The sequence below is a fragment of the Panthera onca genome, chromosome E2 (genome assembly GCF_046562875.1).
Source record: "Panthera onca isolate mPanOnc1 chromosome E2, mPanOnc1 haplotype 2, whole genome shotgun sequence".
Lineage (NCBI taxonomy): Eukaryota > Metazoa > Chordata > Mammalia > Carnivora > Felidae > Panthera > Panthera onca.
This window is the reverse complement of record NC_138353.1, coordinates 27,990,373-28,014,501: the sequence shown is the minus strand read 5'-3', so window position 1 is coordinate 28,014,501 and position 24,129 is coordinate 27,990,373. Positions and strand designations below refer to the sequence as shown.

General features: G+C 39.7%; 1 protein-coding gene across 5 annotated transcripts in view; it reads right to left on the bottom strand.

The window, feature by feature from the left end:
- Positions 1–1,542: 1,542 nt before the first annotated feature.
- TENT4B (terminal nucleotidyltransferase 4B) overlaps positions 1,543–24,129 on the bottom strand; it is a 76,550-nt gene continuing 53,963 nt past the window's right edge. For 2 of the 5 annotated variants that reach the window (XM_078438618.2, XM_078438622.1), the window contains 11 exons: positions 22,390–22,513; positions 20,582–20,628; positions 18,982–19,102; positions 16,983–17,090; positions 14,534–14,662; positions 13,564–13,777; positions 11,804–11,930; positions 11,603–11,706; positions 11,312–11,499; positions 9,103–9,267; positions 4,937–7,649 (listed from right to left, as the gene is read on the bottom strand). In XM_078438618.2, coding sequence (XP_078294744.1) covers positions 7,473–7,649; positions 9,103–9,267; positions 11,312–11,499; positions 11,603–11,706; positions 11,804–11,930; positions 13,564–13,777; positions 14,534–14,662; positions 16,983–17,090; positions 18,982–19,102; positions 20,582–20,628; positions 22,390–22,513 — 1,504 coding nt within the window. In that variant the 3' untranslated portion in view covers positions 4,937–7,472. Of the gene's footprint in view, positions 1,950–4,936; positions 7,650–9,102; positions 9,268–11,311; positions 11,500–11,602; positions 11,707–11,803; positions 11,931–13,563; positions 13,778–14,533; positions 14,663–16,982; positions 17,091–18,981; positions 19,103–20,581; positions 20,629–22,389; positions 22,514–24,129 lie in introns of those variants that run through there. The other 3 variants (XM_078438619.1, XM_078438621.1, XM_078438620.1) reach the window with 3 other exon arrangements.

The following is a 24,129-nucleotide window of genomic DNA, read 5'->3' as shown; positions in this document are numbered from 1 at the left end:
GTACCAAAGATGAAACACTTCTCAAAGCAACTCATGAAAAGTCACCTAAAAGAAGAGAAAACGGGGGGAATTTTTGTTTTTTCCTCAGAAAGCTCAGTTCAGAAGTAAAGTGCCATCAAATAGCAATACTTTAATAAAACTCCTATTCAAGATAAGCTCAAGTACTGGATATTTCATAAATCTATCAGTTTAGAAGGGCTCTGGGGTATCTGACATGTTAATGTACTAAAGCTACCTGCAAACAAAAGTCAGCATCATAAAAGGAATGAAATAGACCTCTATCTGTGTAGACAGGGAAAGAGCTCTCTGGAGGGTAGGGGGATTACAGAATACCACAGTATGTTACCACTTATGCAAAAGGGGAAGAGACTTCCTGACATGTATGTGCAGATAGGTTTATGTATGTAAATACATTTTAAAAAATCTAGGCAGCCACATCCGCAAATATTAAAACGGTAATGGGGCGCCTGGGTGGCCCAGTCATTTGAGTGTCTTGACTCTTGATTTCAGCTCAAGTCATGAGCCCAGGGGCATGGGAGTGAGCCCCGTGTTGGGCTTTGTGCTGAGTGTGGAGCCTGCTCGGGACTCTCTCGCCCTCTAAAAATAAAAATAAATAAATAGAGCAGGTAGCTCCAGGGAGCTAGGAGGGATTAGAGGGTGAAGGGTAACCAGATCCTTACATTTAGATATTTACATATTATTTACATTTCTTCACAATGGAGCATTCACACCTTAGTTGAGAAATTAAGTAAATGCACTGTGTCTAGGTAGATGGACAAAGTCGTCCTGTACATTCAGTTCATTCTCTAATTTACCATTTGAGCAACTTCTGGGATGCTAACAAGATATTTTGATTATACTCTTAAAAAAAAAAAAAGGACATTTCCAGTACATGTGCAAGAAGAGACCAGGCTGGGGAGGGGGGCGGGAGAGCTGGCTTTACCAGCCAGTTGTCTAGACTGCTGAGCTACTCTTCACTCTAAGTCAGCTTGTGATGATCTGGAAGCAAACTATCCAGGATTTTCTTCACCACCACTCAGCTGGGTTCCAGGCAACCACCGTCAGTCCAAGTCCTAGGGCTGACGCTCCCCCCTTGGGAAAACACGCTCTGGTTACACTTGGTTATTAACCCCACTTCTTTCTCTGTTCTTTGGAGAACCAAACATTTTCATTATTCTATTTTTAGTCTGTGTAACTCGTGGCTCCACAAAACCTACCGTTAAAGTATCTCAACTTCTTAGTACAGCAAGCATAACCCCTTGCATCAAAGCAAAGGATACAAATGGGGCGGTATTTGGGAGCAAGCAGACTGTGGGGAGTTGGCTTCAGTCTTGCAGTGGCTGTGGAGACCCGTGCAGGAGAGAAAACAGCATCTTAAAGCATCTCCCACTCCATGACTGGCATTACAAAGGCTGGAAGCCCACAGAAATGCTATCTATGTACAGAAGAACCTCTCATTGGTCTAAACAGGGCCGTCTTTAGAATTACAAGATAATTTTTTTAATAGCCATTCAAGTCTTACATAAAGGCTCATACCAGAGGTTTTGAAGATAAATGAAAGCACAAAGCCTTTATTGAATTGCAGATTATGAATAATAAGCCCAATGGTAAGCACTGGGGGCAGATGTGCGTAGAAATGCAATTTATAAAATTTTCGAGGCAAACAATTGATGTCTTTGAAGAAATCGTCGTGAGCTTTAAAAAAAAAAAAAAAAAAAAGCAAAAAGCGAGCTTCCAGGTGTGCAATTCATAGTATTGGTAACTGGTGCCCAGCGATAATGACCTCAGGAAATGTCGAGATTTCATAAACCATTTGTATCAAATCTCTTTTTCTGGTAAATTCCTTAGTGCCTCTGCAGCGGTAACTAGACAAGAGTGGAAAGCTTTCAAGATGACTCAAACCTCCAGCACCTCACAGGAGTCCACATTTCTTAACACAGAAGGCAATGCTGATCAAGGGAGGAAATAAACGAAAAGGTTATTAAAAACAAACACTGGCGGGCCAAACTTCTAAATATATACATCTATGTATATTTCACTAAAAGATGTTTATCTCCATAGCCCTTCACGTTTTATATCCAGAAACTATACTTTCACCACACTGTGCGATAAGACAGTGCTTTTTAGTGGTGAGTGCAGTGAACACTTTGATACTCTTGTAATAAGTCTTTGGAATATTTTAGGATTATAGGACTTTCAAGAGACTCTTTTTTAAAAAGTGACTCCTTAAAATTTAAATATGTAAAAACCAGAGCAGGAGCTTCCATTTTGGAGATTTCAGTTTAGGGACAAAGAGACAGGTTATGACAGACTGCAACCAAATATAAAAGGTAATCACAAAATGATTTAGGCAACAGCCACGAACTGCACAGAACCCAAGTTGAAAGGGGAGATAAATTTCAACTCAAAGAATCTGGCTGATAACCAATAAATAATTTCATTCTCTTTGGAAGGTACAGGTCACTAATCCATGAGAGAGAGCTTCACCAAGTCACTGGCTTCGACAGTTTCTCCTAGGCCTCTGTCTCCCCTCCCCACCCACCACATGATTCTGGTAATGCCCAGCTTGTGAGAGTTCACAAGCTCTCATTATTACAGCATCTTGAAGGTAAAACAACACTCCTAACAAATTTATCCAGACTGTTTTCTTAGCGGAGACCTGGCCTGTAATCAGGCCACATGGAAACTGCTGCTTTGACCAGGAGTCAAGGCCGTGTAGAACCACAGAGACTTATGTTAGAATGCAAAAATAAAGAAAATACCAACAAACACTTTCGCTGAAAATACACAAATTAAGAGACTGTCTGTTATTGTCTGTTCTTAGCGATACGGCTAACATTTCTCTCAGCAAATCCTGGAGATTCCTCAAGTTCATAACCACCAAAGGGGATGTGCTATCTCCATCTGTCTGGTTCAGTCTCTTCTACGGTGTTCCCTCCTTCTGGCTAGTAGACTGTGGACTAGGTTACACTTAATAGGGCATACACTTAAGTAGAAAATGTAAAGGCCAAATACTTAAAATCAAAACCCTGCCTAAGAGTAAAACAAACATTAGCAGTGTATTAACTGAAAAACTGCCCTTAAGTAAATATTTAATTCTGGATGTCAAATACATCCACAGAGTTTATATAAAGCAATTCTTCTGCTTAATTCTGTCAACATTCAATTTATACAGATATTTAGGTCATTATCTTTGATGAAAAAAAAAAAAAAAGGTGCTCAAGGCATAAAGTTAAAACAGCTCACAAGAAGACGGTAAAGAACAAGGCTTCTGGGTCACATCAAGTTTCCGAGCCACGCAAATAACTTCCACGGTGAACTCGGACTAGTTTCTCAGTTATGTTAAATATCAAGTAGCGTATTAAAATTTGTCCTTTTAATGTTCATTCCGCCCATAAATATTTTGATAAAATAGAGTCTTGAGGTTCAGAAGCTGAGGCAAGATACAGACATCACTTCCAAGAACTGCTTTTACACATCTTTGTTCCCACTGTGATGCTGCACCATTCTCTAAATACGTCACTAGATGAATTAGGTCAGTGATGAAAATTAGGATAAAGAGTAACTATTAAATATAACTTCCTACTCAATTAAGTTCAATAGAGCCATTTATGGAATATTTTCCTCACAAAATACTTGATGAGAATGTTACTCTCCACTAACCGAAGTCAGTTAAATGAGCTCAGAGAGCAAGAACTGATGGATAAGAATAAACTCTTCTAATCATTAATTTAACATTTCAATATTTATCACAGGAAAATTAGGAATGTCTTTTTTTTATATGTTACCACTTAGTTCTTGAAAAGTTAATTGAGAAGCAACCAATCTCCTATCAACATTCCTAGTCAGTGACTGAAACACTAAGAGATCAACAGCATGTAATAATCAAAGGAACTGATCAGTTTTGAACTGTACATCCACATTAAAATAAAATTGAAATGTAACTATGAACAAAAAAAAAAAATCAACAAAACATCAATAATACCCAATAATGGTGATTTCTAGGGACTTCTACAGAGCAACCTTGATAACTACATCCTAGTCAGTGGGGACGTCTTTGCAATGAACACATTGCAGTAAGAGGGCCCTGCAGCTCACCGTGGCCATCCGCTCTCCTGGCAGGCCTACAGCTCTGGAAACCCCAAACACGAGTCCATAGGTTAAGACAAACACAACTCACACTAACCATGACACAGGGGAGGGAACGAGAAAACACATGGAGGTACGAGACTTCAGAGGAGAAAGACTATTAGTAACGCTCTCCCTCGCATGCATGTTTTTACCCTGTGAAGACTTTACCCAGGAATATCTGGAGCCAGAGCAAATAATCCAAGTATTAATGACAGGCTCAAAATGCAAGTAAAAGTAAAACACACTCAAAATAGGACAAAAAAAAAAAAAAAAAAAAAAAAAGGCTGTTGAAGCCTGGAGGGCAACTGTATGTAAAACCAGTAGATCCTGAGAGCAAAGCTAGATTTGAAAACCACATGCAACATCTCCAAACAAGACAAAGACGCTAAAAACCAGGCTCCTTCGCGGACACCTCAAAACTGCAGGAAAAAATGCATTTACCTTTGTCATCAAAACATAACCATTCAGGTTTTATGCTGACGTGTCTATGACCCATCAACACTTCTGAAAACCAGTACTGAAATGTTTATCAAGAACTTTTCAAGGAGCTCCAACACCGACCAGGCACACATACATGACTCCCCGAGAAATGTCACCACAGTGAGGCAGAATTGGTGAAATCCCATTCTACAAGTACGAGCAAAGGAAGGTTATGACTCATGAGTATGGATGGACTGTAATATTTAAATGAAACATTTCTGATATACTCACAAAATCTTCATAGAAAGTATTAAAACTCAAAAGAGAAAAAAAGACAGGAGTCAAATACAGAGATGAAATGTACAAAACAAATGAGCAGGCAAACTAAAAGTTCTTGAAAGTATTTTACTTCAGATTGAAAAATGAACAGCTTCCACACTGTTCATTGCAAGATACACAGTATTCACGAATACAATGCTGGTCATTTGAGGATATGTACACACCTCAATTTCTCCTTCATGCTTTTTCTTTTAGAAAGATACTGTTTACCAAAAAGAAACTTCAGCAGTACAGGAAAAACTATTTTCCCAATAAATTTACGAAAACCTAAGATTCCCAATGGAATCAAGATTATCTTCCCGCTACCACCACCTTAATATAATCACATGCTTATTGGAACGCTAATATCTGCACCCTAAGAGTACATTTACTTTCAACAATGAGGGTGATTCTTAAAACAAAACAAAACAAAACAAAACAAAACTTCAGTGTGGTAAATGTAACAATGGATCTCTGCAAGTATTAAGTGTCTGAAATAGGCAGCTAATACTGGATTTAATATCATTTTATAAATAATTGTTCCCTTAGCAGTAAACATAAGTCTACACATTCACAATAGTCCTAGAAAATAAATACTGTGATTAAGCACAATATGTTATGACAAACTAGTTTCAAAACACAAAAGCTCAACATCTTGATAAAAATTCTGATCAGAATAAAATGTGACTCTAAAATTTAAAACATTGTCAAAATAACATCACATTTAAAATTTTCCACGATTTACACAAGTATCATGAGTTTCCAGTTGTGGAACACATTTTCCCATTGTGAATTAAAATACGAACATATTGAAAACTGTCAATTTCAGTGATAACATCAGTTTTGGTCTTACTTTAGCATTATTTTCTTTATAAAAAGTTGCACTAAGTGTCCATTAATGGTCTGATTGGTCTTCAGTATTTCATAAATGTATATAAAAGAAATTCCTAAAAGCCAATAGTACTTTATATGTATATATATAAAAGAATCTCATTTCCCAAATGGCTGTAATTAACAGAGCCACATACACTGATGCTAAACACAAGAGCCTTCACATTGAAAGAGAGCATTTTCAGAAATGTCACTTACATCCTATTATATTCAACATTCCCGAGTTTCAGACTCAACATGTGATGGGTAACAGAATTATACATCTCATTTGCGCTCAAAGCTGACCACAACCAAAATTTACAGTATGATTGAAACAAGCCAATGTTTTAAAAAGTTTTAATTAAAGATAACAATTCCATGGAAGGAGAGGATAAAGAATGGGATGACAAGAAGTATTTGGTCTTAATAAGGCAATACAAAATAGATCCATTATCAAAGACCATTTAATTTTTAAAGATCAACAATACCAAAAGCATAAAGTGGAGTATAAGAAAATAGTTTTTTATAAGTATGATTTAATTAAAGCTGTTTACAGTTATTCTCTCCCACAGTAGTTAAGCATGGATTTAGAAAAGAAGAAGAGACGAGAGAACCAAGCACACGCTGCACACAGGGTTGGGAGCCAGCATGCAAAGTCTGTGGGACTCGGGGTTTCACCGCAACAGGAATGGGACCAGACGCGGGCGGCCTTTTTTTTTTTTTTTTTTTTCCCCTATTAGGAAGAAAAACAAAACAAAACAAGACTGCAAAGGAAACAAACACAAAGTCATGTAATTGCCCATTGCCCAAGACGACAGCACTATAGAAAACAGTTGCAAGTTAATTCTTAGAGATGACTAGAGCTTTTCAGTGTTTACACAAAAGTACATAGTACGTTTTTTTCTTTTTTTCTTTCTTTTGTTTCTTTTTTCTTTTCTTTTTTTCTTTTTTTTTTTTACAAAATAAAACGTCATTTGCCACCATAAACCTTTTCTTTAGAGGAAAAATTTTTGCAGCAGGTCACAAGGGTTCTAGAGTAAGTCATTTCAATGCTGAGGAAAACAAATTGAGTAATAGAACTAATCACTTCCCTATATATGGATGTTAAGATGACAATTCAGATTATTTTTGAAACTAATCCTGAGAAAAATCTGTTTACAATTTAAACAGTAATGTTATGTAAAAAGTATTAACAAATCCACTATTACAAATATCAATTTCCTATATGGTCATCTATATATACACACAATAAAATGGTAAATATATGCAAAAATATTAAAAAAAAAAAAAGAAAAGAAAACATGCACAGATCACTTTCCCCTTTGGAATCTGGACTTCCTATAAGATACTTTTGTTTTCTTTCCCCACCCCATCCTCTGAAATTGGTTTTTGTTCCTATCACCCTACCCACACTGAATATTATTCCCTATAACTCTGCATAAAGCCAATGAGAAATATATTTATTTTACATTCAAGCTTTAAATCTTAAAATGACCCTGTTGTAGCATATGACTTATCAAATGAGCAGCCTTTTTTTTTTCCCCCTTTTTTGCTTGCTTTTTGTTTTTGCAGTTGTCAGTCTTCATGATCCATTCCGTGGCGAGCTGGGAAAAAACGCAGTTGCTAAATCAAAGTCTGAACAGTGTAAGGCTCCCGAGCGCCAGGAGTCCCTATCCAACTGTCCTGAGCATGAGACCATTGCACACAGAAGACAGTCCATCGCACAACGCCGACTATCTACAAAGGTCTGAGAGGGGAGCATCCCTCTTGTGTTTCCTCTTTTTGCCATGGTAATACTGATTATTTGATTTGCCTTGATGCTGTTTGTTTGTCATCAAGGAACCATGGCTTGTTTGAGTTGTACCTTGGAAGCCTTTGCTGGAAGAACGAAAGAGCCTTGCTGATCCATGCTGCAGAGAAAGAAAGCGGTCAAAGAGACATCAGTATTGTGAATTCAGCGGAGCACTCACTAAGACCTGACTCAGGGAGCTTTCAAATGAGGAATATGCCAAGTTACCCTGCAGGCAAAAAACGATACTTCAGGGATTCACTCTCCTGAGCTCTAAAACTTTTGTTTCTTTTTTTTAATGGAAACACTGGAAAACACAGACCATTGCCTTCTTTGCCTTGCCCTCTTCCCTCTTCAGAGTACATGGAATGTGAAACTTTTCTCAAGGAACCTATCCATCAATATACCACATAATAAACAGCATTACCGAAGAAGCTCTTAGACACAAAGGTGTGCTGCCAGGTCAGGGGTCATCACGGCCCCCTGATCACGGTCAGGTCATGGTCATCTTACATCCTGCTATCACCTGTCACTTAATTGCTGTTTCTAAATGGATGTGTGTTTGGTGCACATGACCAAGGCTGTATAGGTAAAGTGGATTCTGGGAGTCAGACATGAGGTGACCAACGTTAACAGTCCATCTCTACTCCAAGAGGCCTTCCCCAGGGTCTCTCCACCGTACTGAGAGAGGGTGAGATGGCCTTGGGTCAGAGCCCAGTATGAAATGGCTTCTTTCCTCATTTTGATTCCTTACTCATGATTAATAAAATTTTAGACAACTACAAAACTGAAAATAGAGTATTCTCTGTGGCCTAAGTCAAAGCTGATGTTCATCGACAGCTGACCCACTATCTGATCATTTCAACACAAGGAACTAGGTACTGAATATTAAAATATAAAAAAGGTGAGGGTGCCTGGGTGGCTCAGTCGGTTGGGCGTCTGACTCCAGCTCAGGTCATGATCTCGCAGTCCATGGGTTCGAGCCCCGCGTCGGGCTCTAGGCTGACAGCTCGGAGCCTGGAGCCTGCTTCTGATTCTGTGTCTCCCTGTTTCTCTGCCCCTCCCCTGCTTGCTCTCTTTCTCTCTCTCTCTCTCTCTCAAAAATAAATAAACATTAAAAAATTATTTTAATATCAAAAAGGTAAATAAACATTAAAAATAAAGAAAAGAAAATATAAAAGAAGGATATATTACTCCCAGATGTGCACAACATTGCCATGAGGTCATGCAAAAGCTTATAGTGGGCTTACTTCAAGTACAACTGAATCTTTTAAAAACTCAGTGCAATTGTTTAAATGCTGAATCTGTACTAAGGTGGGGTGGCCGGGATGTCTTATGAGGACCAGTCACTAAATGCCCACAAAGGTTTACATTACAGTGGCGTCTCATAATGATCTTCAGGACACCCTGTTACAGGAAGCATTGTGCTTTGGAGCCTCTTAGAACAAAACAGGTTTGTTCTTCCAACCTAGAGTTTTCTTCAAATCCACAATGTGTATATATATTCACGCTTGAGAAATTCTAAATAGTCTGTATTGAATATGAACAATTAAAAACACACAAATTCCACACACCTGAGATTTGTTGGTGCTGTTGGAGGTGTTACTGGTCTGGGTGCTCTGCATTTTCCCAACCGCCTGGGATGATTCCAAGGACACATCCTGCGACCCTACCCGGTTCCCAGTGGACGGACGGCAGAGCAGCTGTTTCGGGGTTTTGCATGGTGTCGCATCAGAATCCTAACATAAGTCATATGAGTTATTATGTGACGTATTAGTAATTCGGATATTCATCTTTTAGACTAAATGTAGCCATTTGGGAGTTAAGGGAAGCACCTTGACAAATTGACAAAATTAACCGCTTGAGTTGTCTCCACAAATTTCCCTCCAAACATCTTAAGTGGCTTATTTTATCAGAAGATTTCTGTTCGTTGTTAAATCTATTGTCTAGACCTGACCTTGTTAATAAGCCTGGAAGGGGCTCACAGAGGTCCAAGTTTATCTGCACCTCCACTGATAGGAAATGAACCACAGTACAGTGCAAAGAGCACGGCAAAGATAAGGCCTCAGGTCCCGGACTCAACGTCTTCAACCAAATACAAAACGACTGATTCAAAAGGCTCAATTTCTGTGCGTCTGTGATAAACAATCAGTGAGTGCTCCAACCGAACACCCCGCGTGGTTAAGAACTTCCCGGAGACGATGGGCTGAGCCCCACCTGTTTCTGGGCTGCCTGGGACACAACTGTGCTACTTCTCTGCTCAGGTCTACCCTTCACCTTCACACTCATAGTCCCTAAAGCTCGCTCTTGAGGCTGTCTTTGTGTCTGCCCCACTGTGTCTGTGACCTCTAGCTCAGCTCCGTCCTCTAGAACTCTCCCCTAGGAAGGAAAAAGGCACGCAGGTAGATGGTGCATATGAGGATTCATGATTCCATTATGATCCGTGGTCATCGCCAACAACATAAAATGATGTCCCTTCCACAGTTAGATTACTCTATATGTCACAGACTTAATAAAGTCAAAATTCAAATAATGGGTAAGCCCATTTTATATCTCAAGGAAGCACACTCACAATTAACCCTGATGAGGAACAGTAACTGTAGGTATAACTGTAAGTTAGAGTCAGAAAGCAGAGGTAGGGCTGCTGAGGGATTCGGGGAGGGAGGAATGGTTAGAGGTGGCTGATGGGTTTCTTTCAGGAGCGATGGCAATATACTGGACTTAGTGGCAATGGCTGCACAACACTGAATATACTGAAAACCACTGAACTGTGTATTTTAAAATAGTGAACTTTAGGGGCGCCTGGGTGGCGCAGTCGGTTAAGCGTCCGACTTCAGCCAGGTCACGATCTCGCGGTCCGTGAGTTCGAGCCCCGCGTCAGGCTCTGGGCTGATGGCTCGGAGCCTGGAGCCTGTTTCCGATTCTGTGTCTCCCTCTCTCTCTGCCCCTCCCCCGTTCATGCTCTGTCTCTCTCTGTCCCAAAAATAAATAAAAAACGTTGAAAAAAAAAAAAAATTAAAAAAAAAAAAAATAAAATAGTGAACTTTATGTTATGTGAATTATACCTCAACTTAAAAAAATTCAATCAAGAAGTTCAAAAACATTACTGAGTGGAAGAAGCCCTACACAAAGGAGTATACATGATAATGATTCCACTTATGTGAAATTCTGGAACAGGCCAAACTAATCTGTGGTATTAGAAAATCTTAAGAGTGGTTACCTCTGGGGTGGAATTCGGGACTGACTGGAAAGCATCATGAAGGACCTCTCTGGGATGATGGTAACAGGCTGTACTTTGTTATAGTTGGGGTCACACATGTGCACACAGTGTTAACATTCACTGATGCACAATTTAGATTTCTTTGTACGTCAATTTTGTATCAAAAGAAAAAACGAACCAAATACTGAATGCTGGTCAGTGATGAGCACACTAGAGCATTTTAGGGGAAGTGTACCGATGTTTGTAGTTTACTTTGAAATGTATCAAAGGATAAGATGAATTAGTGGATAGAAGGATGGATGGATGGCTAGCTATGGGATAAGTACGTAACATGTTAATGGCAGAGTCTAATGGCGATGTATACGGATGTTCCCTAAAATTCTCTCACTTTTGCTGTATGCTTCAAAATTTTAATCCAATGTTGGGGACATGTACAATCAATAAAGTTATTAAAATTTCCCAGTAATAAATAAGAAAAGGAATTAAGTTTAGCCCTCTAGACAGCTATCCCCCCAACAGAACTCCTAAGCATAGGTTCAGAAAAGCCACGTCCTCATACTTACGACATCACTAGAGCTGGACTGTGTGGCAGAAGAGGAAGACACTGGACCTGATGAAGAGTTTGAAGAGTGTTTACTAAGAGATTCCGAAGTTTTACTTCTACATTTTCCAAGGGCTTCATTTTCTTCAGATAGATTATTATTACATTTATCTAACTGCTGAGTATCTACTATCAAGGTAACACCATTTCCTGAAAGAGTGGCAAAAGATTGGAAAACGTTTCTTCCCATTAAACACACACAACACAGAAGAGCCACTAATGCTCGGTCAATCAATCAATGAAAAACTCTTACCATTGCATGAAGGCTCAGGCCTATTCTGCAAGCCCCACTGTTTTGATATCCAATCTCTGTACGTGGCAACTTCGTCCGTTACTCTAATTATTCTACCTAATATGCTGCATGCGTTTAAAGAAAAAAGAGAGTACGTTAATTCGGAGATATGAAGCCACAACCAATTTTGACCCAAAGGGCTGTCTTTAGTTAAGCCTTTACCTCTCCGTTTCATTGTTGGGATAGTATTTCGCTATTGGTGATACAGCATGACTCAAAACAACATAGGCATAATCAAAGGCCTGTTTCACTTGCATGGCCCCATATGAACTCCTTCCAACATCATTACCTTTAAAAGAAACATATATAGAAGATAGTAAGCGTGACCAGTGCTTAATAAGAACTAAATGTGCACAGGCCCTCTTCCAGAAGAGCAAAGGCAATTGCTTTCCTTATACAGTTGCACAAAGAATCTGGGCAGGGCGGGTGGCCATCCCCACAACTCCCCAGGCTCTCAATGTGTGTATCCTGCAGTAAGTACATTATGGCATATAAATTGCCTCAATGTATTCTGGCCCCACAGGGACTATCTCACATACAGTCATGCAAACAAAGGAGTTAACTGCCCGCTCTCTCCTAAGAGTGAAACCAAGCTAAATGAGACATCCCTGTCTTTTGTTTCTATTAGCTATCTAAATATCTCCAGCACTAAATTATAAGCTCCTGAAGCAAGGAGCATCTTGCTGAAAATCTTTGTGCCCTTTACGTAGAGAAGCTTCCTGATAAACATTTCCTCCATGAATGAACACACAGAACTATTAAGGTTTATAATATGGCACAATAAGCCAGAGAAGGGCCCCTAGATGACTACTCTCTTAACTCCCTTTCCTTAATCATTTTCAAAGTTAACACAGTGAAGCAAACGACTAAAAGCATCTCCACTGAAGTCTGGTAATACAGAATCTAAATATCCTACAATGATAGCAAGAAAAAATACTGCCCAGAAAAACTAGGATACAAGCAAACAAACACAACCCCATGACAGCAAGGAAGGAATCTGCTGTTCCCTTTCAAGCCACCATGAAGCTGGAAAAGGCACAGGGAGACTGTGCAAAATTAAAAGAGGAAAGAAGGGGCTCAAAAGGAAAACAGTCTCTTTGAACCCTTCTGCTCATCATTTCTGAGCGGTATTACCATGTTTATGGCCTCTTAGGGTTTCAGGAACCTCGCTCAAAGCCCTGACTGATAATGGGCTAAAATCAGGGTCAACAAGGTCACGACAAAGAAGAAAAAGGCCTGCAAACTGGAGACGCGCACAAGCCACCCAAACCAACAGCTAGTATCTATACTCCTTTGCCTCTCAGGGCCAAATGGCCTCTACTCCCAGCTCACTGGGAGTATGCAGCGTGTTTTTCTGGTGTGTGTGTTGTGTTTTCATGTTTTCTTGCAAGATATTTTGAGGAAAAATAATGAGTACAATTAGAAGTTAATCTTTTATTTTCACCTAAAGAGAGTTGTGGAGGGGCGCCTGGGTGGCTCAGCCGGTTAAGCACCCGACTTTAGCTCAGGTCATGATCTCACAGCTCGTGAGTTCAAGCCCCACATCAGGCTCTGTGCTGACAGCCTTGGAGCCCGGAGGCTGCTTTGGATTCTGTCCCCCTCTCTCTCTCTGCCCCTCCCCCGTTTGCACTCTGTCTCTGTCTCTCAAAAATGAATAAATGTAATAAATGTTTAAAAAAAAAAAACCTATAAAGAAAGAGAGAGAGAGAGAGAGAGTGAGTTGTGGGGCTTTTAAAAAAGATTTATTTATTTATTTAAGTAATCCCTACACCCAACATGGGGCTCGAACTCCTGACCCCAAGATCAAGTCATACGCTCCACCTACTAAGCCAGCCAGGTGCCCCTCTTCTAAAAAGAGTTTAAAGTACAACAGTGGCAATGCCCTTTCTTTGAATGCCCACAAATTTACCTAATTTCAATACCTGGTTGTAAAGGATCTTCAATATAAAGCATCGATGGCCTGTAGCCATCAAGCATATTTTTCTGTACTTCATCTTTGGCCACATACGAACCACCATCCTTTATCCGGATGCCAGTCTTTAAATAATTGAAGTGTCGTCCATATAATTCAAAAAATTCTATTAAAAGAACACCATAGTTTGTATTGGGGATGCAAGCATCTTCCCTGGGATGTAACTAAAACCAGGAAAAAAAAAAAAAAAAGAAATTATATTGGATTTTCTCTCAATTATCAAGGTGGGTAAAATAAGAGACATCCTCACTTCTATAAAACAATACTATTAGAATTCTGGTTAGGCTAGCAGCCAACAGGCAACTGGAGTAACGGCAGGCTGTACAGCTTCAGACAACAGTAAAGCCCCACTGGTACAGAACTGGTGGGGGACAATTTATTTACAAAATTCAAGGCTGAATTTCACAGCTGCCCTAGGATGCTAACAGGGCTGGCTTGGCCCAAAACGTCAGGGAATCATTCTGACTCATGAGCGGAGTCGGGCCGTTGACAGCACTGCGGCTCATGAACACATTCACAGACAACATTAAGACTTCTAAATCACTCCACCCAGATAGCAGATCTCCATTCCAGCTAAACTTCCAAGATTTGTTGCTTAGAAGATACTATTTTTGACATTTATACTACCACTTACACTTACAAAAAGCACGCCATACCTATGCATGTTAAAATTTCAGTGAAAATTCTTAAAACCACTAGAACATATGGGGTTAAAAACAAACCAAAAATTATTTCCTGAGATTTAAAAATAGTTATTTATAAAATTATAAAGAGTCCCACTTTAAAGTGAAAAGTCATATAAGTAATTAAGGGAAGCATTCCAATTAGAGCTTGATTTAAATTTTTTTCCAAAATGATTTCCTGATGGATTAATTTTATTTTAGTGTACACGAGGCATGATATATAATCATACAACTTACCTGAAGGAAACTGACTGCCATTAAAAAGAGACTATAAGAACCAATTCCACCTGTAAATACTTCATTAAGGTCCCTCTGTAATAAGAATTGTTTCAATACTAAAACCAAGTACGGTAATACAGGATATTTCTGAAAAAGAAAAGTGTATTTTCAGTGAATTCCTACATCAGTAATCGTGCTAAGCATCAACAGGAGCATAAACTGGGTCCTTATATTAACAGACTTTAGTGGAGATATCCAACACACTTAATTTTCTATTTTAAGAGCAAGCTATAAAAAAGTAAGCTATAAATAATTAAGGATTTTCTCCTCACAACGAAGGATCTAAAACATGTAGATGTAAATAATGGCATCCAAGCACTCACTATGGGACAGAAACACTAGCAATATATATTTGATGACACTGATCTATGGCCATTACCATATGATAATTCACTTGTAAACAGGTTAACACCAACAGTACACAACAATTCTCAACTTGTAAAGTACTACATCAGTGGGATTTTAAAGAATCACTTTTCTTAGGTGGCCCTCCACCAAACAGACCAGGGTCCTTCAGAGGACGGTGCACAGCCCAGGAGCAGGGGCACTCAGGGTCCTGCCTGCCGCCTTCCATGTGGGCAGGTGACCACGCTTTACAGAGATGGTGAGGACACCTGAGCTGGCAAACATGAAGAGTGGGAGTCCATCCTTCGCTCATGCACATACTCATTAAGTGCTCTCCACCAGCCAGGCCCTAGCTAAGGACGCTGAGGGGAATACAGCAGGCCCAAACATCTAGAAAGAAGTCTTAACAGCCATTACCGAGGAGTGGTAGAATTTACTAGTGACTTGTAGTTTGTTCTCGACACTCTGAACACATCCTGGTACTGCTTCCAAAAGAAAAAAGTCTCTACTTTTGCAAATCATGTCAAAGTCGGCAAGCATGAGAAATAACTACAAATCTATGGAGAAATAATCATTTTTAAACGTTATGGTTGAAGTTATAAATAGTCTCTTTAAAGAACAATCAGGCACATTTCCAACAGAATTTGATCTGCATGTATCCTTTGACTGTGAAATTCCACTTCCAGAATCTTCCTACAAACATTTTACAAGTGTAAAGAAAGATGGCAGGTATGGAAGGATGTTCAAGCACTTTCTACAATAGCAAAAAACCCTAGAAACATCACTAGAGGAATGCTACACAAAGCATGACATGTGCTGACAAAAGACTATTGTGTCGTCAAGGAAAAGAATGAAGGAAACCTCTCTGTGCTGATACATTAAGTATAAGACAATGTGTACACAGCATGCTATTCCTTTTGCTAAAAATTTCAAGAGGATAAACAAGCAAAAAAGAGGATGACTGGGGTGCCTGGGTGGCTCAGTCAGTTAAGTGTCTGACTTCGGCTCAGGTCATGATCTCACAGTTTGTGAGTTCGAGCCCCATGTCAGGCTCTGTGCTGACAGCTTGGAGCCTGGAGCCTGGTTCAGACTCTGTGTCTCCCTCTCTCTCTGCCCCTCCCCCAATAGCACGCGTACTCCCTCTTGCTCTCTCTCTTAAATAAACATTTTTAATGTTTTTTAAAAAATTTAAAAAAAAAAAAAAGGTTGATGATGGCAAATCCCATGAAACCGATCTAAGCATATAAGGTATAAAGTGACTTGCTTTTCGTTTTCCTTTGATAGTGGTAAATTTTCTATCATGCACATTATTCTCAATTTTAAAAAGGTTTCCTTTCTGGGAAAAAGAAAATTTACATACACCCAACACCTCCAAAAAGAGTGGGATTATGGACAGTATTTTTCTTTTTCTGCTTTTCTATACTCTGCACATTTACATGAGAATATAATGTTTACAACATGACAAAGTAGTTAAATTTATTTCTTACATGAGGAGAAAAAGGTGAATCTGTAGAGTTGATAAAAGTATTGTGAACGGACAGAAAAGACATTCTACATAAACCAAAGCAGTTAACATTTTTAGCTTAATGAGAAAAAGGCTGATACGTCTAAGCACGTGAATGCTTTGAAGATGTTGACAAATTCTACCCCATCTTGACAGAACCAATGAAAACAGACATTCTATCACTTCAAGACAAAGCCAGGAAACCTGCAGGAACTACCTTACAGGTGATTTGGGGGCCTAAACTCTTAAGAGATTAAAGCAGATGACAAGAATCAACCGTTTGGCACGATTTCAGCCCTTGTCTCCCTAAAAGGAAGGATCTAGAGCAGAGAAGTTCTTCAAAACGCTTTCCCAACCCTTAACCTTAAGTCACGTTATAAATTACTGATTATTACAAGCAGATTCAAGGAAAGTAAAACCATCCCACAGAAAAGAGGCAATTGTCAGCAATACACATAAGTATAGTTTAGCAATGCATATCAGGACACCACGACAGAATCACAAAGCAAAACTCCACTCCTAGTAGTTTCACTGCGTAAACACTATGCATTCTCTGACCTTGGTAAAGTCTTTGATGAGGTCAGCTGCTCGCACGCCATTCTGTACATTAAAGCTGATATCAACTTTCACTTCAGTAAAAGAATCTGTCAATTTAATAATAGGTACCTAAAAGAGAAGAAAGGCAAAATTAAAATATGTGGACCAAGTTAAATAACACACCAGGGGATGGGAAAGGTTACTAGACTTGAGGTCTTGACTTCCTCATAAGGACAGAAAAACTCTTGAGTGTTCTGATTACTACGTACTACACAGTCTGCTTGGTCTTCTAGATACTTCACATATTTAGCACGGAGCCTCATACAATGTATATTATCATTTCTATTGGTTGAGAATTTCGAAATCAGGTAACAAAAAACCTTTCTCAATCTTTTGTACTTTGTACCTTTCTCAACATTTTGTACTTTGGACAACAGTTTCCAACTCGGTCCTTATGATTAATGTCAGGTGTATCGGCAAATTGTTCCTAATAAGAAATCTGCTCTCTTAAGTCTGTTAATTATTGGTATTATTGGTCAGTTTTGCAAACAGCCCATAAAACAACCTACCAAGAGAAGTTAAAACCTGAGAATTATTCTCAAATAAAAAATCACTGGATGGTTTATAGAAGATATTAGAAATTCTCTTAAAAAAAAAAAAAAGGCTTGGGGCACCTGGGTGGCTCAGTCAGTTAAGCTTTCAACTCTTGATTTCGGCTCAGGCCATGTCTTGCGGTGGTGGGATCAAGCCACATGTTGGGCTCCATGCTAAGCTTGGAGCCTGCTTGAGATTCTGTTTCTCTCCTTCTCTCTCTGCCCCTCCCCCCTCCACCAAAATAAATAAATAAACTTTTTTTTAAATTTTATTTAAAAAAAGGCTCTATTTGCACTGTGTATTAGAAAACTCAGGTCAGCAAACTCTATGTACAGAACTGGGTTTTCAAATTAATAGCTTTTTATAAGCTGTTTTGTTCTAAGAAAACTTAATATACAAAACTCCGAACTTCTAAAATAGATAAATTTATTTCCATAATGAGCATCTATGAAAGTTTTTTAATGGCCATTCTAGATAAGAGTTAAAATATCGAGTTGCTTCATCTACAAAATTTCAATTACAGCTGACCCTTGAACAACACAGGTTTAAACTGCATGGCTCCTCTTTTACACAATTTTACACAATACTGTACTGTATTTTCCTTATGATTTTCTTAACATTTTCTTTCCTCTAGCTTACTTTATTGTAAGAATATAGTAGTATATGATATGTATAACATACAAAATATGTGCTAATCAACTATTTATGTTATCAGTAATCCAGTCAACAGAAAGCTCTTAGCGGTTAAATTTTTGGAGGGTCCAAAGTTACATGTGGATTTTTACCAGTGTGGGGAGTTGGGTCCCCTAACCCCCATGTTGTTCAAGGGTCAGCTGTATGAAGAATTTTTTAAGGACACAAAGTAAGAGAGGACAGCAACATCCTCTGTGTGACTATAAACTGTTAAATAGATATCCAAATTTTTATTTACACTTCTTAAATATAAATACACTTAGGGGCGCCTGGGTGGCTCAGTCGGTTAAGCGGACGACTTCGGCTCAGGTCATGATCTCACGGTCCGTGAGTTTGAGCCCCGCGTCGGGCTCTGTGCTGACAGCTCAGAGCCTGGAGCCTGTTTCAGATTCTGTGTCTCCCTCTCTCTGACCCTCTCCCGTTCATGCTCTGTCTCTCTCTGTCTCAAAAATAAACGTTAAAAAAAAACCTTAAAAAATAAATAAATAAATATAAATACACTTATATTTAAAAACTCTACAGTATTATGTATGATAAAATGGAGTACTATATTTTAAAGAAATATATAACCACAATGACTTCATCTGTTTCACACAAGGTAGTGTGATCATTAATGAAACCAAAGAATCATTCACTGAGAATCCAACTATGCTCTCCAAAACTAAATTTTAATTTTGTAAGCTTCATGCATAAGTAACTAGAGATTTTAAGATGAAATGCTAGAAGAACTTACAGTTGCTTTGTCTAGAACTTTGACCGAATCCTCATCTGCAACTTTATGTTTCCGGAGAGCTTCTTCCAGGGTCCAGAGGGGAAGGTTCTCCCACTTCCCAAATACCACAAGATCAATGTCACTGGACACAGAACACACACACGAAAGTTGTTTGAAGAAGAAACTGTACCTGTTTTCACTTGCATTCGGGCTTACTTACAGACTTCAAAGTGCAATTAAAACCTATTTCTCACACTGCCCAATGAAGACTAAATGTGTTGTTCGTAGTTTTTTAGAGCAGAAGTGGAGGGTGGGGACTTTAACAACCTCCTCCTCCTAGTTGTTTCACAGAAGCCAGGCCTCAGGAAATGGTGATTCTGAAAGAAGTTAAAACCTCAAAAAATACCAGTGAACGTTTCCTGTTCATAAAGGTTTCTGGGACTAAAAAACTTAAGACGTTCTTACATGGATGAGATTAACTAATTAACTCTGATTTAGATTATTAAGTGTAAAAAGCAAGTTGCAAATGGTTTATCTAGGATGCTACCATCTGTGTAAAAAAAGGAAGAAAACATACACACATTTCCTTTTCTAGGTACAAAATGTTCCTGGAAGGATGTGCAAGAAACTGGTACCAAGGAGCAGGGGACAGAGGTGGGATCCACACTTTTCATTGTAATTTTTTGTGCCCTTTTCAATATGAACTATGTGAATATACTGCCTATTCATAAAATTCAATTAAATTTTTTAGAGTGACACAGGGTTTTGCTGAAAGTCAGAATCTAAATAAGGAAAAATATTCATGAACTCAAAGTTGAATACTTTATGGCCTCTGTAGGCCTACGACAGCAATGGGCAGAATAGAAATTGCGAGGATCCATCCACATCAACACATTTTTTGTTTTTAATTTGGGTAAAGTAGATCAAATCAAGCTCAAATAAAAAATCATGATGGATGCCTATAGTTAAAATCATACTGTACTGCACACTCAAAATTTTGTTAGGAGGTTAAATCTTACATTAAGCGTTGTTACCACAACAAAAGCAAAAACAAATACATGATGAAATTTCAGTTTGTAGAAAACAGGTATTTACACTTTGGGGAAGCCTTATCATCCCCAAAAGGTCCTGCCCTGCCCCAGACTTCAGGGCCATGACTGCCGTGATTGAAGAAGACTAAAATTAATAAGGGACCTTCCTCAGAGAAGCTCTGGGTCAGGATGTGGGAACAAATCTAATAGTAGGAGTTCGCAATAAGAAATGACAGACCGGCCATTCCAGAGTAAATGCGGCTTTACAGTATAATCGGGTGTTTTGCCAGAATATTACATCAACCTCTGTGTTAGTGGGTTACGTTACAGAAGTGAACAGGCAGGGTAGTTCATTGTTAACTGATTCCATTTGCTACATGTTCCCTTTACATCTGACAGGATACAGATATCAGTTTGAGAAGATCATCTGAAGTGATGTTCTACCCCCAAGGTAATTCAAATAAAATACAGATAAAATGAATTTTCATTCTGTAAATCTGTTTTGTTCCTACTCGCCTACATTCAACAGCCAAAATGAACACATTCTAGAAAAGGGCACAATATCCTGAAAGCTTCATAAATGTACTAACCTAGTAGGTAAATACAGGCCAGTTTTAAAACTTCCAAATATCTGGACCTGAAATAGAAAAAAATTATTATATTAAGGTATTTATCAGATGAAAAGCCACCATGCTTTAGAGAAAGATTGGTTTTTTGCTCCCCTCTATTGGTATTTTTTGGTACTACAAGGGCACTTTTTAATAACACCATGCTTTCATGAAGCAGGAATACTGTATCTCATAGGCAGACATTAGGAATATAGTTTAAATTTATAAGGTTAAAAGAACAAACGTACAGACTGAAACAGAAAACTCTCAAAAGTAATATCCAAGTTACTCATGCTCCCTTGTAATCTAGAGACATGTTCGACAAATCCTTAATTTTGATTCCCTAAGCAGGACTCTTGTCATGGGTTACTGAGTTAGGGTCAGACTACTTCAGCTGCAGGCCAGCTCCATGCAGAGCACCAGGCAGTGTCATCCCAACAAGAAGCTGTGGCATAAAACTAGACACATCCTAACCCAACCGTGGAGAAGAGTGGAAGATTCAGTGTAGGCGAGTAATTGCAATAAAGGATGAATGGTGCAAAAGCTCAGCCTCTGAGGTGAGACGCACCCAGGAACCTAATCACAGCTACATGTTTCTCACCTGTAAACAAAAATATGGTTAAAACCCCCCACCTCTAAAGGAGGAAGACTCATTTAAATCAGGGTTTCTCAACCTCAGCACTACTGACATTCAGGGCAGATAACTTCATGAGGGACTGTTCTGTGCATTGTAGGATGTTTAGTATCAGCCTTGGCCTCTACTCACTATATGCCAGGAGCACCTCACCAGTCAATGATAATCAAAAATGTCTCCAACATCGGCAAGTGACCCCTGGGTGGCAAACTCACCCCCCAGCTGAGAGCTACTGATTTGGATCACATAGGAGAATCATTGTGAACACACAGAAGCTGCTCAATAAAATATTAGTGTCCTCTCCTCTTCCCTTTACCTACAGTATCTCATTTAAAGCTTTTCTGTTTTGCCACCTGGACGAAAGAAACTTCCCTGGCTTCCCCTTTATCATCCCAAGACAAAGTCTAAAGAAAAGCCATTTAACACAGAGTAACAGATTCTAATTTCTTTGAATGAATAAAACTGTAGAACAGGCCCTCAAAAAAACCTCTAAAAAGTATTTAGTTTCAACAAGAACCACAAATAAGCAAAGAGGAAATCCTGGGCAAAAGTCCTACTCACTAGGTGGGTCTGCACGGGGAGACAAGGAGGGGCCAGAAAGAAGAAAGAAGGAGTGTCAAGATAGGAAAACAGACTGATGCCTGCATTAGCCTAAGAAAATGAGCTTCTTATGACCTAAGAGATTCCTACGTGACATTTTCATTCAGCTATGAACACTTACAACGGTAGGCTGGAACAAAACAGTAATGGGATTTTGATCTATCAGATCCAAAAACACAGCTACTACAAAAAAAGGCCTGCCTTGTCTGTCTTCTCTTTGTACTAATGCTTCCTAAATATAGTTTACCTCTAGTCTTGCTCTTCAGCACTGCAAAGAAATAGTTTTAACTAAGTCATCCGATTCACTGCAAATAATTAGGAGGCCCAAAATTCTTTTTTTTTTTAATATGAAATTTATTGTCAAATTGGTTTCCATGCAACACCCAGTGCTCATCCCAACAGGTGCCAGGAGGCCCCAAATTCTAAAGGCTAGAGAAGACTATCGCCCCTAAGTGTACAGACGCCTGCACGTGGGCTCTGAGACACCAACACGTGCCCTCCCCCGCTACGGACAGGGATGTTGCCCTCAGCACGCAGCAACCAGACAGATACTCACGTCAGCGCTGGGCCAGAGCTCCTTAATCACACTCTCGATCCTGTTCACCACCTCCATCCGCATCTTTTCTTCCTCCGGTCTCGGAGACATGTATTCATAAAAATCACTGATTTCTTCATGCAGACTGAAGGGGGAAAAAAAAGCAGAAAAGCTAATGTGGGCAGGGCCAGTCTAATGAGAAATCACTATCTTAAATAACCTTATCTAATTAAGTCTTAGGACTCCGCTGATGACTTTATGTTCATAGATTTCTACCTAAATGTTAATGCTATAACTGATGCTAGCCTAAAGTGGGAATATACAGAATTTAATAGAAACTGCCAAAATAGTTACATAAAAGAAGAAGTTCCAATAAGTCTTACCAGCCGCTCTCATAGCATTTATTATCTGCCTGTGCAGAACCTTGCCGGGTGTATGCATGCTGGTGATTTAAAAAAAATTTTAAATGTAATACGTAAGGCCTGGCCTCTGCCTTTATACTTCCAATCCAGCAGACACACACAGAAGCCAGATGACACAGGCAAGCTTCCTGGCCATGGGGACCGGCCATCTTACCCCTCTATAATCCATTCCTCACAGGAACAAAACAGCCTATCTTTTGTAATGTTTGCTTAGTGAATCAAGAGTCAGATGAACAGGAGAGTCAGTGAGCATCAGCAAAGACCTGAAAAGAATGGCTGGCGGACAAGGCTCCATGGAGGAGCTAAACACTCCCCGAGACCAAGAGGAACAAGGCTCATCCAGGAGGCACTGAGCAAAGTGGACAGGCTGAGGACAACAGAGGAGGGAGAGAAGCCACCAAGGAATGCAGGCACCTGACCACAGTAGGCTCGGACTTTCCTAGGGGAACAAGGAGCTACTTCAATGTTTCTGAGAAGAACCAGGGAAAGACTGACTTCGAAAACGCAGCGTTTTAAGAAGATTCATCTGGCACCCGTGCAAACAATGGACTGGCAAAGAGACAAGACTGGATGCAGAGAGTAGTCCATAAATTACTGCAACTGCAGAAGGGCTGGATGAAGGCCTAAGGGAGGTGCTGGAAAGGAATGGGCTCCAGAGACATCACACACACACACACACACACACACACACACGCAATGGCTGGGCTGCAGAGCTCAACCAACAGTAGGAAAAAGGGAGGGAGGAAGGGTGCCTGTGAGTGCTGAAGCCTGACAGGCTGGGGAATCAACGAACAAGATGAAAGGAAAAACCAATGAGGCTGGCTACGGAGTTGAAGGCAGTCAATTAATACCAGAGGACAGAAGAAAATGAAGGCAGCAGGTACAGCTCTGAGCAGTGACCTCTGGGAGGGAAAGCGAGGATGAAATGGAGGGAGATCTGCTAAACTTGTGTTGAATGGGGGCGACCCGGGAGGCCGGCTCCAGGGGCAGGCCTCACAGGGAGGGTCTCCTCTAGTACAACTCTGGTGGGCCAGGAGGCCAGGAGAAAAGCACTTAACAGCAATGGCTGCCAAGTGCCTGGAAGCAAGAGGGGCACCCTGGGGAGGGGGGTGGCCACGTAGGGTGGCCTTGTAGTAACACAGTCTTGAAGGATCCCGGTCTAGAGCAGCTACAGGATACACAGCAAGCTGGAAACACCAGGAAACTAAAAATGGTTTTGAGGAAGGGAAAAAAAAAAGATGTCTAATTCCCAACCCCCACTTGGCTATAACATTTTAAACATGGCCAAGTAAGCAATCAACAGTTTCTGCTTCTTCTAATGTTTTATTTTTAGGCTAAC